General features: G+C 36.9%; 1 protein-coding gene across 1 annotated transcript; it reads left to right on the top strand.

Moving 5' to 3' along the window:
• Nucleotides 1-13,363: 13,363 nt before the first annotated feature.
• Nucleotides 13,364-14,119, top strand: LOC133305144 (uncharacterized). The gene is made up of 2 exons (XM_061505278.1): nt 13,364-13,625; nt 13,899-14,119. Exons 1-2 carry the CDS (start codon nt 13,364-13,366, stop codon nt 14,117-14,119), a joined length of 483 nt encoding a protein of 160 aa, XP_061361262.1.
• Nucleotides 14,120-15,312: the final 1,193 nt, after the last annotated feature.

Raw genomic sequence — 15,312 nt, forward strand, 5'->3', positions numbered from 1 at the left:
AATGAGTTGTAGTATTTAGCTCATTCAGCAAGAGATTATACTGTCATGATATAAATGCCTTAACTTGAATATGCATTGAAATTACTGTTTTTGAACTTATATTATACTTTTAAGTGAGCTTGGGGCGGAAGAGTCCTTGAGGACCCCTTGTCTTACTGAGATTTCTTTTTAGAGATCTCACCCCACGTTTAGGGCACATTTTCAGGTTCAGATAACTCGAGGGTTGATACCTCAGGCGGCAGGAGGCCGGAGCTTAGTTGACTGTTGCATGCTGATTATACTGCAATGATTGGATGTTGATTATGCTATTGTCTTTACATTGTTATATGACTTGAGACTCTGTTGGGCTTTGTTGCCTTATTTGGTGAGCATGGGGATTGTCCATGCCACATTATGTTAGTTATGCTGGTAGCTTTGAGTTGTATAATCTATTAGGATTCGCCTGGACTACGTGTTGTAGTTCCGTGATTAGAGACACAGTTATTTATTAATTGAGGTTATTCAGTTAGTTGTTTAATTGCAATTTACATACAAGCAATGTTTTGTAAAAAGATTAAGTAATCAACTTGGTTAATAATAATGAAGTCAAAATTGAAAGTAAAAAGTTAGCTTCCGCATTTAATTAGTTGCGCTACTGCCATATGTATGTTTAATACGCCGGGTGTACACATGGTGTTACATTAAGCCTGCTTAACTTGGAACAATTCTGGGATGGGTGACCTCCTAGGAAGTTTTTCCCAGAAGTGTGCAAGTGAGGAAAAAGCACACTGAAATTCTCGTGTTAGTATGTGGAGATAGTTATTGATTCATGAAGCGGTCGGGCGTTACAAGTGGTATCAGAGTAGGGCCTCTCTTCCAGTATGGTGTGGTTCGAGGACGAACCAGGCGGAAGCTGGTGGGCATATAACATCCCGATCGCTGACGAGGACGGGGAGTGATCGCCGGTGCAAAGAGGCATGGACAAGGAGCGACTCCTGACAAGCTTCCAGCGGGGGGTTACATCCATGAATGAATCAAATCGACACCCGAAAGAGAGGAATTCCAAAAGACTGTGCAGGTATGAGGTTGCACAGTTTGGGATAACTTATAAGAATTAATTAGTATTACCTATGCTAACAAGATGCATTTGCTTTTTGGTAGCCCGGAACGGAAGAACTCCACAGTTAAGCGTGCTTAACTTGGAGCAATTCTGGGATGGGTGATCTCTTGAGAAGTTTTTCCCGGGAGTGTGCGAGTGAGGACAAAACTTAAATACTTGAAAGCAAGCACCTTGGTGAGGAAAAATTCCATCTTTGATATGCAAAGATTCTACCCTTGAGTGTAGAGATACCATTCTTCCACTGGTAAGAGCTTGGACCATCTCAAACCCTTGTAGAGAAGTCATTTGGAAAGAAAGAAACCACCTTGCATGCCCCATTTTGTGCACCTTGCTTGGCAGAAGTGGAGAGTGGGTTAGAGGCCTTGAAGATCCTTATTTTTTTTTTCTGATTTTGAAGCCTTGGGTGTATTCAACCATTCCTCTTGAATTTCTATGAAAAAGAATGAGTTTTGGACATGTAAAATGAGATACTAAGTAACCTAGGTGACTACTAGTAAGAAATTACAAAAAAACGAAAGCTTGGACCTCTGTTATGAGTAAAAATGGCACCTTGATGAATATCTTCGCGTGAAATGCAATTATGAAAAAATAGCCTTAGAACACAAGAGTATAATCGAGTAATGGGATGCAGAACTACCAAGCAAATGTGGGATCTCCTAGAGGTAACTCATGAAGGAATCAATGAGATACAACAATCTAAAATTGATTTCTTAATGCATCGATATAAATTATTTTCCATGATACCAAAAGAGTCAATTAGAGATCTGATTACACGTTTTACTAATATTGTAAATTAGTTAAGTTTTTTACGTAGGGAAATCGTAGTTGAAGAACATGTCAGGAAAATTCTAAGAAGTCTTCCAAGAAAAGATTAGATGTCAAAAGTCATTGCCCTGCAAGAGACCAAGAATTTCAAAACCTTCAACCTGAAGCAACTGTCAAGATCCCTGATGACCTATGAGATGCAATTGGAGTCTCACAAGAAGGATCATGTGAGAATGAAAGATAAAGGTATAGCTCTTAAATCTCAATCCAAGGAGGAACCGATGTTTCAGAGGATGAGGAGGAAATTGTTATGTGTTGGTCTTCTTGCAGTCTATCAAAGAAAACACATTCGTTCCCAAGATTATGACTTTCTGATCTCTTGTATATTCAGTCGAAAGAAACACAATCGTTCCCAAAAATGAAGACCAATTGCACAAGTGCAAGAATCAAGTAATAAAGAGGAGATTTTATCACTACTAAAAATTGCTATTTTTTTAAGGACATAATTCGATCGAAAATGGTTAAAATTTCGTTGAAAATGAAGTTTTCGATGGAATTATTGACGGAAATGAAGTCGACGAATATATCTTCGTGGGTAACAATTTTTTCGACAGAATTAGAGATTCAGTCAAAAAATTTCGACAAAAATTATTCCTGTAGAAAAATTTCAATGGAATAAATTTTTGTAGAAAATTTTCGACGGAATAATTTTCGTGGAAAGTTTCAACGAAAAAATAATTTTGTCGAAATTTTTTGATGAAAAATGAAAGAAATTTCGTTGAAAATTCTTGTAATACTTTTTGACGGAAAACAAAATGAATGAAATTCTGTCGAAAAATCTTGTATTAATTTTCGACAGAAAACAAATTCCGTTGAAAATTTTCGACGGAAAATGAATGAAATTTCGTCGAGAAATCTTGTAATAATTTTTGACGAAAATCAAATTCCATAAAAAAATTTCGACGAAAAATGAATGAAATTTTGTCCAAAAATCTTGTAATAATTTTTGATGGAAAACAAATTCCGTCGAAAATTTTTGACGAAAAATGAATGAAATTTCGTTGAAAACTATTGTCTCTATTTTCTACGAAATTGTTTTTCGTTGAATCTTTTTTTTAGTTTCTTTCTACATAGTTAATACCAATTTATGTTTTGCACGTGATAAACAAATATAGTGAATTTAAATAACATATCAAAATCATATGATCTTAATATAATTATGTGTACAAAAATCCATGTTATATACTAATGAAAAGAGTCTTATACATACAAAAGTTTATGTCATATATTTATCAAAAGAGTCTTATATGTATAAATGTCCAAGACATATATGATGAGATGAAAATTTGTTCCCTTTTAAGCCCATTTTGATGGTAAAAATCCACCCGTTTCGCCAACTGGTAACCACTTTTTGCTATAAAAATATGGTCCCATATCCTGAGAGAAAAAGTACCATAAAGGAACGGATGGTGATATAATTAGCTGATAATGCAATAAAAGGGGAACGATTTGACTTATTTGTACACTTGCTCCACTAACCTCTCCTCTGACTCTTTTGCAGGAAACATTGAAAAGAAACTTCTAAAAGCAGAAAAGAGTACAACAATCAAGCAGGAAGAAACGTGTACAACAGAGAATGAAGAGTGCTCATTGGTTTAGAAAAAAGAAGGCATGTGGGTTTTAGAATAAAAAGACAAAACTTAACCCTAAGCCATCTAATCAAGCAACTTGCTTCACCTATCAGAGCACCAGTTCACCGCCTCTCCATTCAATCAAGGAACAGCTGAAGAAGAATCACAAGATTGCCATCCACCACCTCAGCTTATAAATAGGAGAACACCACACGAAGAAAGCATCAAATTCCTTAAGAAGAGGTCATCTAGTTATAGTTTAAGTTTCTGTATTTTTACTTGTATAGTTCTAGCAATAGCTAAGTGACAACAACTCTTTCCCCATTCTCTTTCACCATTTGAGACTCCTCACGAGCAATATCCATACTTCTCCATTTTATTTCTTTGTGTTGTAAACTTGTTGTTTATTAATATATGTTTGTTATTTCTCTTTTCTTCCACTCGTTGTCTTTAACCTGAATCTCGGGTCTATGGGATTTCAGATTGAAATAATTATGTTTGTGTTTTCAGTCATGGGCTAAGTTATTTTGGAATGGAAAAACTGTGAAATTCTTAAAGAACTATGTTCAAAACTCTTGTACTGAACCTTTTGTATTTCTGTGATTCAAGTAATTTTAACTCTTTGGGTATCAATGGAAATTGAACGTAAACTGAGAAAGGAACTTTCTTAAAGAAGAAGGGATTTCAAACAACTTAATCAAAGAAGGAAGGTAGGATTATGGAAACAATCTTACTGGTTGCCTTTGTAATAAGGAACCACCTCGTTCCTTGAAGGTTCTGAACTTAGTAACTGTTGGAGTCAAGGGAGCCATAGGAAATGGAAACTTGTGAGCCATTTAGTCCATGAGCTGAGAAATCAAAGTTGGCAGTGAAAAGACCTGAACAAATTCAAAAGGATTAAGTCTTAAGTTGAGAGCATAGCTATTTAAGAATGGAACAGTGGATACATTCCTTGTTTTAAAACTGTTTTTGTGAATCATTCATCTTGTTATCCCTTAATTATTCTTATCTTTAAACTTTCAGCATTTAATATCTTGTGACTACATAACCAAATCTTCAATGATTTTGTCGTTCCTTTTGAAATCAAAAAGGATTTAATATATAACGACGCGAGGAGTTGTTTAGAGTCAATCTGAACCTACCACCTTAAAGGAACGTCCTTAAGGCACTAGGGAACGAAAGGCCAAATAGTTCAATACTGTCTTTTCTTTTATTTCAAATTCTTTTCAGATTAGTTCAAAGTATTATTTAGAGTTACTATCCTCTGGGAACGATAACTTGGGCATTAATAATCTCACTTATTATTTGATGCGTGCACTTGTGCGATTGGGTTAATATCTTGAGAACGAATGCATTTTCTCTTGATAGACTAAGTAAAGGAGCGTTCTTAAGAGCATCAGCACCCAATAAGTTTTTGGCGCCGTTGCCGGGGATAGTTTACATTAAATTTTGTCTTTGAAACTATCTTACTTTATATTTTGTTAATATACCATTCTTTATTCTTTCTTTATTTAAACTGTTGTTAATATTGTTTATGTTTCATGGTTTATGAGTGAAGAATCCGAAACTGATTCTCATTCTGACACTGAGGTACCTTTATTTTTCTTTGATCCAGAACCAGAACGTACTTTTCACATGAGAAGAAGAGAACTAAGGGAAAATAATTTTGAACCAGAAATGGCTGATCATAATAATCACAACAATGAAGAAATTCCTCCTGAACAGAATTTTAGAGCATTGGCTGCTCCTTCAAGGAACAGACCAGAAAGAGGAGTGGTTCTCCCTTTTGTTGAAGCTCCTAATTTCTAGCTGAAACCTATCATGTTCAATATGATTAGGGAAACTGGAATTTTCAATGGACTTCCTGCAAAAGATCCATACACTCACCTTAATAATTTCCAAGATATCTGTGATAATTTTAGAACAGAGGGAGTGTTAGAATAAAGTATGAGAATGAGGTTGTTCCCTCACTCTTTAGGGTCAAAAGCCAAGGCTTGGATGAAATCCCTTACCCCTGGATCTATACACTCGTGGGAAGAAATTTCTGATAAGTTCATAGAAAGATTCCTCCCTATGTCCTGTCAAGCTGATGTAAAGGCTTAAATCTCGAGCTTCAGAATGTTTTATGGAGAAAATCTCTATGAAGCACGGGAAAGATACAAGTACATTATTAGAAAATGTTCTAACCATGGGGTAGAAAAATGGGGAGTTTTATAAACTTTCTATAAAGGTATAGACCATACTTCTCAATCTCACTTGAATTTTAATGCAGGAGGTTATTTCTTTTTAGGAACCCTTGGATCTCGATATGAGATCATAGAAAGCACTGCAGAACGTTGTCTTCAGTGGCCTCTAGAAAGGATGAGTCCAGTCAAAAAACTAGGCATGTTGGAGTTGGATAAACAAACTGTCATAGAAGCTCAACTAGCTGCCCTGATGAATGAAGTGAAGAGTTTAAAAGATGACAAAAATCATCCTAAAGCCAATGTGTTACAACTCACAACCCTAGAGAGTGAGCCATGCTCAACGGGTGGTGACAAACATGACTCAAGAGACTGTCCTTCAACAGCTCTGGTGTGTTATGCAGAAAATTTTGGAGGCATAAACTTCAATCAAACTAGAGACAACCAGTATGCAGGCCGCAATAGCAAGCAAAATTTTAGAGGCACCATCCAAAAAGATTAGAATCATAATCCTCAGTGGAGACCACCCATCAATCCTAGACTATACAACAACCAACAACAGTCCCAACAAAGTAACACTGGGGGAATGGAGCATTTGATCAACAAAGGAGACCAAATAATGCTCCGTTCCCCAGAGATGAACAACGCATCAGTTCTTTGGAGAATTATGTGAAAGAATATGTCACTACGAATGATGCAGTTGTTAGAAATATTGAGTCCCACTTTGGCAAAATAGCTTCCAGTCTTAACACCAGAGTACCAGGCAAATTGCTAGGGGATACTGAAGTCTTTTCAACCTCTTCCCTAGAGCAAATAAAAGCAAAAACCTTGAGGAGTGGGAGAGTTGTTAAACAAACCTCAAACACTTCCAAGGCAACACCTAAATGCACTGGAGAGGAGCCTGACAATTTATTTGGAGTATCACCATAAGTCTCTCCCTCTAAACAACAATAAAGGAATGCAGCTGACCCAAATATAGAAAAGCAAGGACTTAAGGAACAAACTGTTTCGTATGAGCAAGCTCAAGCTGAAGCCAAACAGCTAAGGCCCCACAAAAGAAAAATCTGCCAGTCATAGTTCTGTTCCCCCAAAAAACGGAGAAGCAACTTGATGACAAACAACTTGGTAAATTCTTGGGCATCCTGAAGCAACTTCATATGAATATCCCTCTAGTGGAAGCTTTGGAACAAATGCTCAAATATGTCAAGTTCATGAAAGACGTTATCTCCAAAAAGAGATGTATGGAAGAATATGAAACTGTAGCCTTGACATAGGAAAATTGCAAATACTTGGGCAAACTTCCACCTAAATTATAAGACCTTGGGAGTTTCACCATCCCTTGTGTCATATGAAATACTTACCAAGGCAAAGCCTTGTGTGTTTTAGGAGCCATCATCAATTTGATGCCCTCCTCAGTGCTTAAACAGCTTACCACAGGCCCAGCAAAACCTAGCACTATAACATTACAAATGGCTGATGTAACGCCCCGTGTGCACCCGGTGTATTAAACATACAATGGTAATAGCGCAGCTAATTAAATGTGGAAGCTAACTTTTTCTTTCCAATTATGATCATATTATATTAACCAAGTTGACTTACTCATTCTTTTCAAAATAACGCCTGTATGTAAATTGCAATAAATAACTAACGGAATAACCTCATAGTATAAATAACTGTGTATCTAGTCACGGAACTACAACACGTAGACCAGACAATATTATACAACTCAAGTAAACTCAAACATGACTAATATCAATGTGGTATGGACAACCCCCATACTCATCAAATAAGGCAACAAAGCCAAACAAAGTCTAATATCATATAATATTATACTGAACATAAAACATAATCACTATCTAAACATGGCAGTAAAACAACATGTATAATCAACTCAATTCAACTCCGGCCTCCTGTCGCTAGAGGTATCGACCGCCGAGGTACCTGTACATGAAATGTGCCCCAACACGGGGTGAGATCTCTAAAAAGATATCTCAGTAAGACAAGGGGTCCTCAAGGATCTCTCCACCCCAAGCTCACTTACATGTGCAATATGAGTTCCAAAACAGTATAACAATATGATTTCCAAAATCTGTGTAATGCAGCATATATCCATGTCATGTGTGTATGCATTCTACTGGCTAGATAATAAAAGGTAGGGATTACATAAGTCTACAGCCTACATACAAGGAACACCGCTTACACCTCACCCACGGAGTTACCATCTTGTATGTCTCCACATACTCAGGGGTTACTGTCTAGGTGGTACACCACATACATATCATATGGCACTTGCACTCAATAAAATAGCTCAATAGCATATCGATAATCATCATTTATTTTCATAAAAACACAGCACACATATAACCATCCCTCCATGAGGTATGGTGGAACCTACAATGGGCAAAATCGAGGACACAGAAGCTTACCTCGTAAGCTAACAATCCCCAAATCACAGTCCACACCAGTCCACGGTCACCAAACAGCACAATCATAGTCTGTTTATATAAGAAATAATCATTACTATTCATAGCCCAAGGTTTCACTAAGTGTTTTAGACTTTCCAACTTGTTTTAAGTAATTTTAGGCTCAATCTGTAGGAGGTATTCGAATACTACTCGATGAGTATTCGAATACTCTATGTCTCCAGAAAGTATCCCCATACTTTCACTAAAGTATTCGAATACCACAAAGTATCCGAATACTTTCACTACAGTATTCGAGTACCACACAGTATCCGAATACTTTCACTACAGTATCTGAATACCACTACGTATTCGAATACTTTTACTAAGGTATCCGAATACTTTTCTTCCCAGAAAAGTATCCAATACTCCTTGGTAAGTATTCGAATACCTCTTGATGAGTATTCGAATACTCCACGAAAAGTATTCGAATACTTATCAGACAGAATGCAAAAACTTGTGCAGTCTCTGCATAATCACCATTTTAAGGGTCCTATCACGATTTAGAGTTCAATGAATCCACAAACAGAAGTTCATTAATACATTTTAAGCATAGATTATCAACCTTTAACTTGAGTGATCAAAGTTTCCCTTTTTAATGACCCAAACAAGCTAAAATCATGAATTTTCGAAGAGCATGATCATGAGTTACCTCTAGGCTTAAGAACTCAGAAAAAGGAACTAACTTGGAGCTTCCCACACAGCTCAACCACACTGACTTCACAAGGCCACGAATTTGACACCCAAGCTTGGTCCGTTATACCAAAAGGTGGCTTCTTGATAATTGGCTCCCCCTTCACTCACTAAGAAGTCAACTCACCACACTCGCCAAGCAGAGGCTGACACTCAGAAATGAAGCACCTAACTCCCTCACAATGCTAACTCACACCTAGCTATGGTATTTTGGTGAAGGAACTATGAAGAAAGGTGGTCCCTTGGTTGAGTTTCATGAAGAAGAAGAAGGCAATGGAGTAAGGTGGAAAGGGTGGCAGCCAAGGAATCCGAAAACTCACGTAGGAAGTGTGAAATTCTGACCTATAAATATGTGCCATGCCTATTTATACGCGTATTAAATTTAATCCTTTAGTATTAGCACTAATAGCTCCGCTAATCATTTTAATCTCAAATTTCAGATTTTGAACCTAGTCATTTTTCTAGGATTTGTCATATTTGTATTATAATTTTCACAGCACTTTGCCGGTACGCATTTTTACGTAGCCGATATTAGTTTTGATGTCAGTTCTCATTATTTCGACTCAACTTGATATATCAGTCCTAAATATTATTCTAGGAATAATCATACACTTATTATAATTTTTTGGAATACTTCATCGGTACGCAATTATACCGAGAAGCAGAACCGATATCTGCACTTTTCGTCAGAAAAGCGACTTTCAGCGTTATTAAACCCTCGTGATAATTATTCTCACCTTACCATATTTTTATTCAAGGTCAATTATGGGATTATCTCATAAACTCATAATTAAATTATTTAAATTCCTAATTTAACAGTGTAGGTTCTTACAGTTGACAGATCCATTGTTAAGCCATAAGGAAAAGTAAAGGATTTGCTGGTCAAAGTGGATAAATTCATTTTTCCTGCTGACTGCATGGTCGTAGATTATGAAGCTGATGTTAACGTTCCCATCATTTTAGGAAGACCGTTCCTTGCAACTGGAGGAGCTGTTATCAATGTACAGAAAGGAGAACTCACCATGATAGTTCATGATTATGAAATTAAATTCAATGTTTTAAAAGCCATGAAATTTCATGATGATGAAGGAAATCTGGAAGAATGTTCTATGGTATATGTTCTAAATACCTACATTGTAAGAACCCGCACAGTTAAATTAGGAATTTAATTAATTAATTATGAGCTTAAGTGAATAATTCCATAATTGACCTTAAATAATTATAGTAAGGTAAGAATAATTAATATAAGGGCTTGATAACGTTGAAAGTCGCTTTTCTGACGAAAAGTGCAGATACCGATTATGCTCCACAGTATAAGTGCGTACCGACGAAGTATCCCGAAAAATTATAATAAGTATGTGAATATTGCTAGAAAAATATTTAGGACTGGTATGTCAAGTTTGGAGTCAAAATAATGAGAACTGGCGTCAGGATTGATACCGATTACGTAAAAATGCGTACCAGCAAAGTGCTGCGAAAATTATAATAAAAATATGATAAAGCCTAGAAAAATGGCTAGGTCCAGAATATGAAGTTTGGGATTAAAAAGATTAACGTAGCTATTAATGCTAATACAGTGAGATTAAACTTAATTATACTATATATACTTAATGGCACACCGTTCTAGGTCAGTTTTCATTCTTCAAAACTATTCTATGTGCCTCTCTTCTGAACCTTGAGTCCTCCATGCTAGCCACCATCTTCTCCTTCATCTTGTGAGCCAAGAGGCCACTTTTCTTCATGGAATCTTCACCAAAACACCTTGGGTTAGTGTGAAGTAGCATTGTGAGTGGGAAAGGTGCATCATTTCTGAGTGTTGATTCTGTGTGGAGTGTGTTGAAGGGCTGTGTTCTTCAGATTACATTGGGGGAGCCATTCCCTTAACCTTTGAAGCTTCAAGAAGCTATTTTGGGTGAGAAAGGACCAAGCTTGCAAGGCAAATTTGTGGCCTTGTGAAGTCATTGTTGTGTGGCTGATTGGTGAGCTCCAAGAGCACCATTTGCTTCTATTTTGAGCTTAGGGTATGTCCTTGAACCTTTGATAATGAGTTTCTTTAATAAAAGTTGAGTCTTGGCATGTAAAACGATTATGTTAAGTAACCAACATGAACACTGACCTATATGAGTATAAAAATGCATGATTTAACGTGTATATGTGCTAAAAGAGGAACCTTTGAGTGATATCTTCGCGAAATGAAGAAACTGCATTCTGTCGCGAAATATTTGGATATTGATATCCGAATATGGGCTTGGTGATATCCGGATATGGATATGCGGATATGGCCCCGACATATATTCGGATATTTTGGGAATTTCGAGTTGGTCACTGTTCTGTTCATACATAATGGTACATTGGGTTTGTGGACCCATGATTGTTTGAGTTGAACCTCGGTAATAATTGAACTAAGTCAGAATCAATTGGATTAAGGGATTTTGGCTTTGGGAGAAGCCTAATGGCATAAAACGTAAAGGGAAACGTTGTCGTTATGTTATGAACTTTTAGATTATGAATGTTGATATGATTGCTGGTCTAAACAGATTGTGATTGAGCTGTTTGTGGACCTTGGGATGGTGTGGACCTTTGACTTGGGATTTGTTAGCTTGCGAGGTAAACTTTCATGTCCTCGGTTTTGCCCATTGTTGGTTTCACCATACGTCATGGAAGGATGGTTTATATGCATGATGTCTTTTTATGAAATGGTATTGAAATGTTTTATTAAGTGCAAGTGTCTTATGATATGTATGTGGTGTTCCACCTAGACGGTAAGCCTGAGTATGTAGCGTCATACAAGATGGTGATTCTATGGGTGAGGTGCAAGTAGCGTCTTGTACTGTAGGTTGTAGACGTATGTAATTCCTACATGTTTATTCTCTGGCCAGTAGGATTCTGACACACATGACATGATTATATGTTGCATTGCATAGATTTTGGAACTTATAATGTTTTACTGTTTTAGAACTTATATTGCATATGTAAGTGAGCTTGGGGTGGAGAGATCCTTGAGGACCCCTTGTCTTACTGAGATTTCTTTTTAGAGATCTCACCCCACGTTTGGGGCACATTTTCAGGTTCAGGTACCTCGGGGGTTGATACCTCGGGCGGCAGGAGGCCAGAGTTGAGTTGATTATACATGCTGATTACTCACATGTCTGATTAGTGCCTATGTTTATCCAGTATATGATTAATTGCTTTGAGACATTGAGTGGGCTCTGTTGACTTTTTTGATGAGCATGGGAGTTGTCCATGCCACATTGACTATGTTGTGATATTTTAGTTTTAAGTTGTATAATTGTATCAGGATATTGTCCGGTCTACGTGTTGTAGTTCCGTGACTAGATACACACTTATTTATATCATGAGGTTATTCAGTTAGATCTTTATTGCAATTTATATACATGAATTATTTTGAAAAAGGATTAAATAGTCAACTTGGTTAATAATAATGACGTCATAATTGAAAAGAAAAAGTTAGCTTCCGCATTTATTTAGCTGCGCTATTACCATCTGTATGATAATACACCAGATGCACACGGGGTTTTACGTACATCAACCTGAAGCCAAGAGAAAAAGAATCAGAAGCAGAGGAAAGTTTGCAGGATGAAGAACATGTTCTATATTTGCTAGGGAGAACACCTGAACCTCTGTAGAGGATAGAAAAAGAAAGAGAAGTCAAGAGACCATCTGCAAAGCAACCACCTGAGCTGGAATTGAAGCCATTTCCCCAACATCTGAAGTATGCATACTTGGGGAACGCTAACACTCCCCATGTCATCATCTCATCATTCCTTACCAAAGATCAAGAATAATTTTTTATCAACAAGCTGAAGAAATATCAAGGAGCTATTGGCTGGACTATAGCTGATCTCAAAGGTATCAGTCCTATTTTTTGTATGCATAAAATTTTATTGGCTTACCCCTGATAGTTTTTCAGTATAACATCAAAGAAGATTAAATCCCATCATGAAAGAAGTGGTGCGAAAAGCGATAATTAAGTGGTTAGATATAGGAATCATTTACCCCATTTCAGATAGCAATTGGGTAAGCCTTGTTCAATGCATTCACAAGAAGGGAGGCATAACTTTGGAGCTGAATGCAAAAAATGAACTTATTCCTGTCAGAAAAGTCACAGGTTGAGGATCTATCAAGACTACAGGAAGCTCAATCCTGCAACAAGGAAAGACCATTTTCTTCTTCCATTCACAGATCATATGTTAGATCATTTAGGAGGCAAGGAATATTTTTGTTTTCTTGATGGATATTCTGGATACAATCAAATCCCTCTAGCACTTTCACCTGTCCTCACGGAACATGTGCCTTCAGAAGAATGCCTTTTGGACTATGTAATGCTCCAACAATGTTTCAGTGATTTATGTTCTCTATTTTTTCTGATTTGATAGGTGAAGGAGTGGAGCTTTTTATGGATGATTTCTCAGTGTTGGGAACGTCATATGATCGTTGCCTGAAAAATTTAGAAGTACTATAAAGGTATCTCTCTTCTAATCTCATTCTTAACGGGAGAAATGAAATTTTATGGTGAAAGAAGGAATTGTCCTTGGACATAAGATCTCCAAGAACGGATTGGAAGTTGACCAAGCCAAAGTAGAAGCTATAGCCAAGATGCCACCCCCTGTAAATGTTAAAAATCTCATATCTTTTCTTGGGCATGTTGGCTTCTATAGAAGGTTTATCAAAGATTTTTCCAAAGTGGCTATACCTCTTTGCCAATTGTTGGAGAAAGATATCAAATTTGAATTCAGTCCTGAATGCCTGAATGCTTTTGAAGCTTTGAAGAGTAAGTTAATTACTACACCTATCATCCAACCTACAGACTGGAACCTACCATTTGAACTAATGTGTGATGAAAGTGATCAAGCTATAGGGGTGGTTCTGGGTTAGAGGAAGGATAAATTGTTTTGTAGCATATACTATGCCAGCAAAACTTCGAATGAAGCTTAAGTGAACTATACAGTAACTGAAAAGGAGCTACTAGCTATAGTATATGCATGCGAAAAGTTCAGACCATATATTCTTGGTTCTAAAGTTACTCTTCATATTGACCATGCAGCTCTCAGATACTTGTTTGCTAAGAAAGAAGCAAAGCCTCGTTTAATTAGATGGATCTTGCTACTGCAAGAATTCAATCTGGAAGTCAAAGAAAGAAAAGGTTGTGAGAACCATATTACATATCATCTTTCCAGATTGGAACATACTGAAGCTGGCATGCTTATCAAGGCGACGTTCCCTGATGAACAATTATTTGTCATCCATGAAAAAAATGTTCTTTGATTTGCTGACATTGCTAAATTTCTTGCAGCAGGAATAGAACCTTATGAGGCAAACAAAATGCAAAAGAAAAAAATTCTTTCATGACTCAGGAACTATTTATGGGATGAACCTTTGTTGTTCAAAAGATGTGCAGATCAAATAATAAGGAGGTTCGTTACAGAAGAAGAACAAGTCCAAATCCTCTTCCACTGCCATTCTTCACCACATGGAGGCCATCTAGGAGGGATTAGAACTGCATCCAAAGTGTTTCAATTAGGTTTTTACTGGCCCTCTCTTTTTAAAAATGCTCTCCAGTATGCTAAAGAATGTGATTCATTTTAAAGGGAAGGAAACATAACCAAACAAAATGAAATGCCTCTTAATCCTATTCTAGAAGTTGAATTATTTGATGTCTGAGGTATTGATTTTATGAGTCCATTTCCTCTTTCTTCTGGGAATAAATTTATTTTAATGGCTGTAGATTATGTGAGTAAGTGGGTTGAAGTTGTGGCTCTACCCACTAATGATGAAAAGTTGTGTGAGATTTCTAAAGAAAAATATTTTGACAAGGTACAGAACACCTCGCTGCATTAGCAGTGATGGTGGGAAGCACTTTATCAACCACCTATTTGAGAGGTTGTTGGAAAAATATAAAGTAAGACACAAGGTTGCAACTATATATCATCCTCAAACCAGTGGGCTGAATGAGGTATCTAACCGAGAAGTTAAGAGAATCTTAGAGAATGTTGCCAATCCTTCTCGAAAAGACTGGTCTCTCAAATTAGATGAAGCATTGTGGGCTTACAGAACATCCTACAGAACACCACTTAGATGTTCTCCATATAGATTGATCTTTGGCAAAGCCTGTCATCTTCCATTAGTGTTAGAACACAAAGCATATTGGGCAATCTATTCATTGATCATAGATGAGAAGGCAGTAGAAGAAAAAAGGCTGCTCCAACGGGAAGAATTCAGAGGAAACACTTATGAGAACCACAAGCTGTATAAGGAGAAAATGAAGAAATGACATGAAAAAAGAATCAGGAACAGAGAATTTAAGTTGGTCAGAAAGTCCTACTATTCAATTCAAGGCTTAGATTGTTCCCTGGGAAGCTCAAGTCAAGTTGGACTGGTCCATACCAGATTATTCAAGACTCAGGAAATAGAGCCTTTGAAATTCAAGGCTCTGAAATTGTATTTTGATGACACCTTCA

The sequence above is a fragment of the Gastrolobium bilobum genome, unplaced genomic scaffold (genome assembly GCF_033153095.1).
Source record: "Gastrolobium bilobum isolate Gb01-03AN ecotype WA unplaced genomic scaffold, APGP_CSIRO_Gbil_v1 utg1095, whole genome shotgun sequence".
NCBI classification, from domain to species: Eukaryota; Viridiplantae; Streptophyta; class Magnoliopsida; order Fabales; family Fabaceae; genus Gastrolobium; species Gastrolobium bilobum.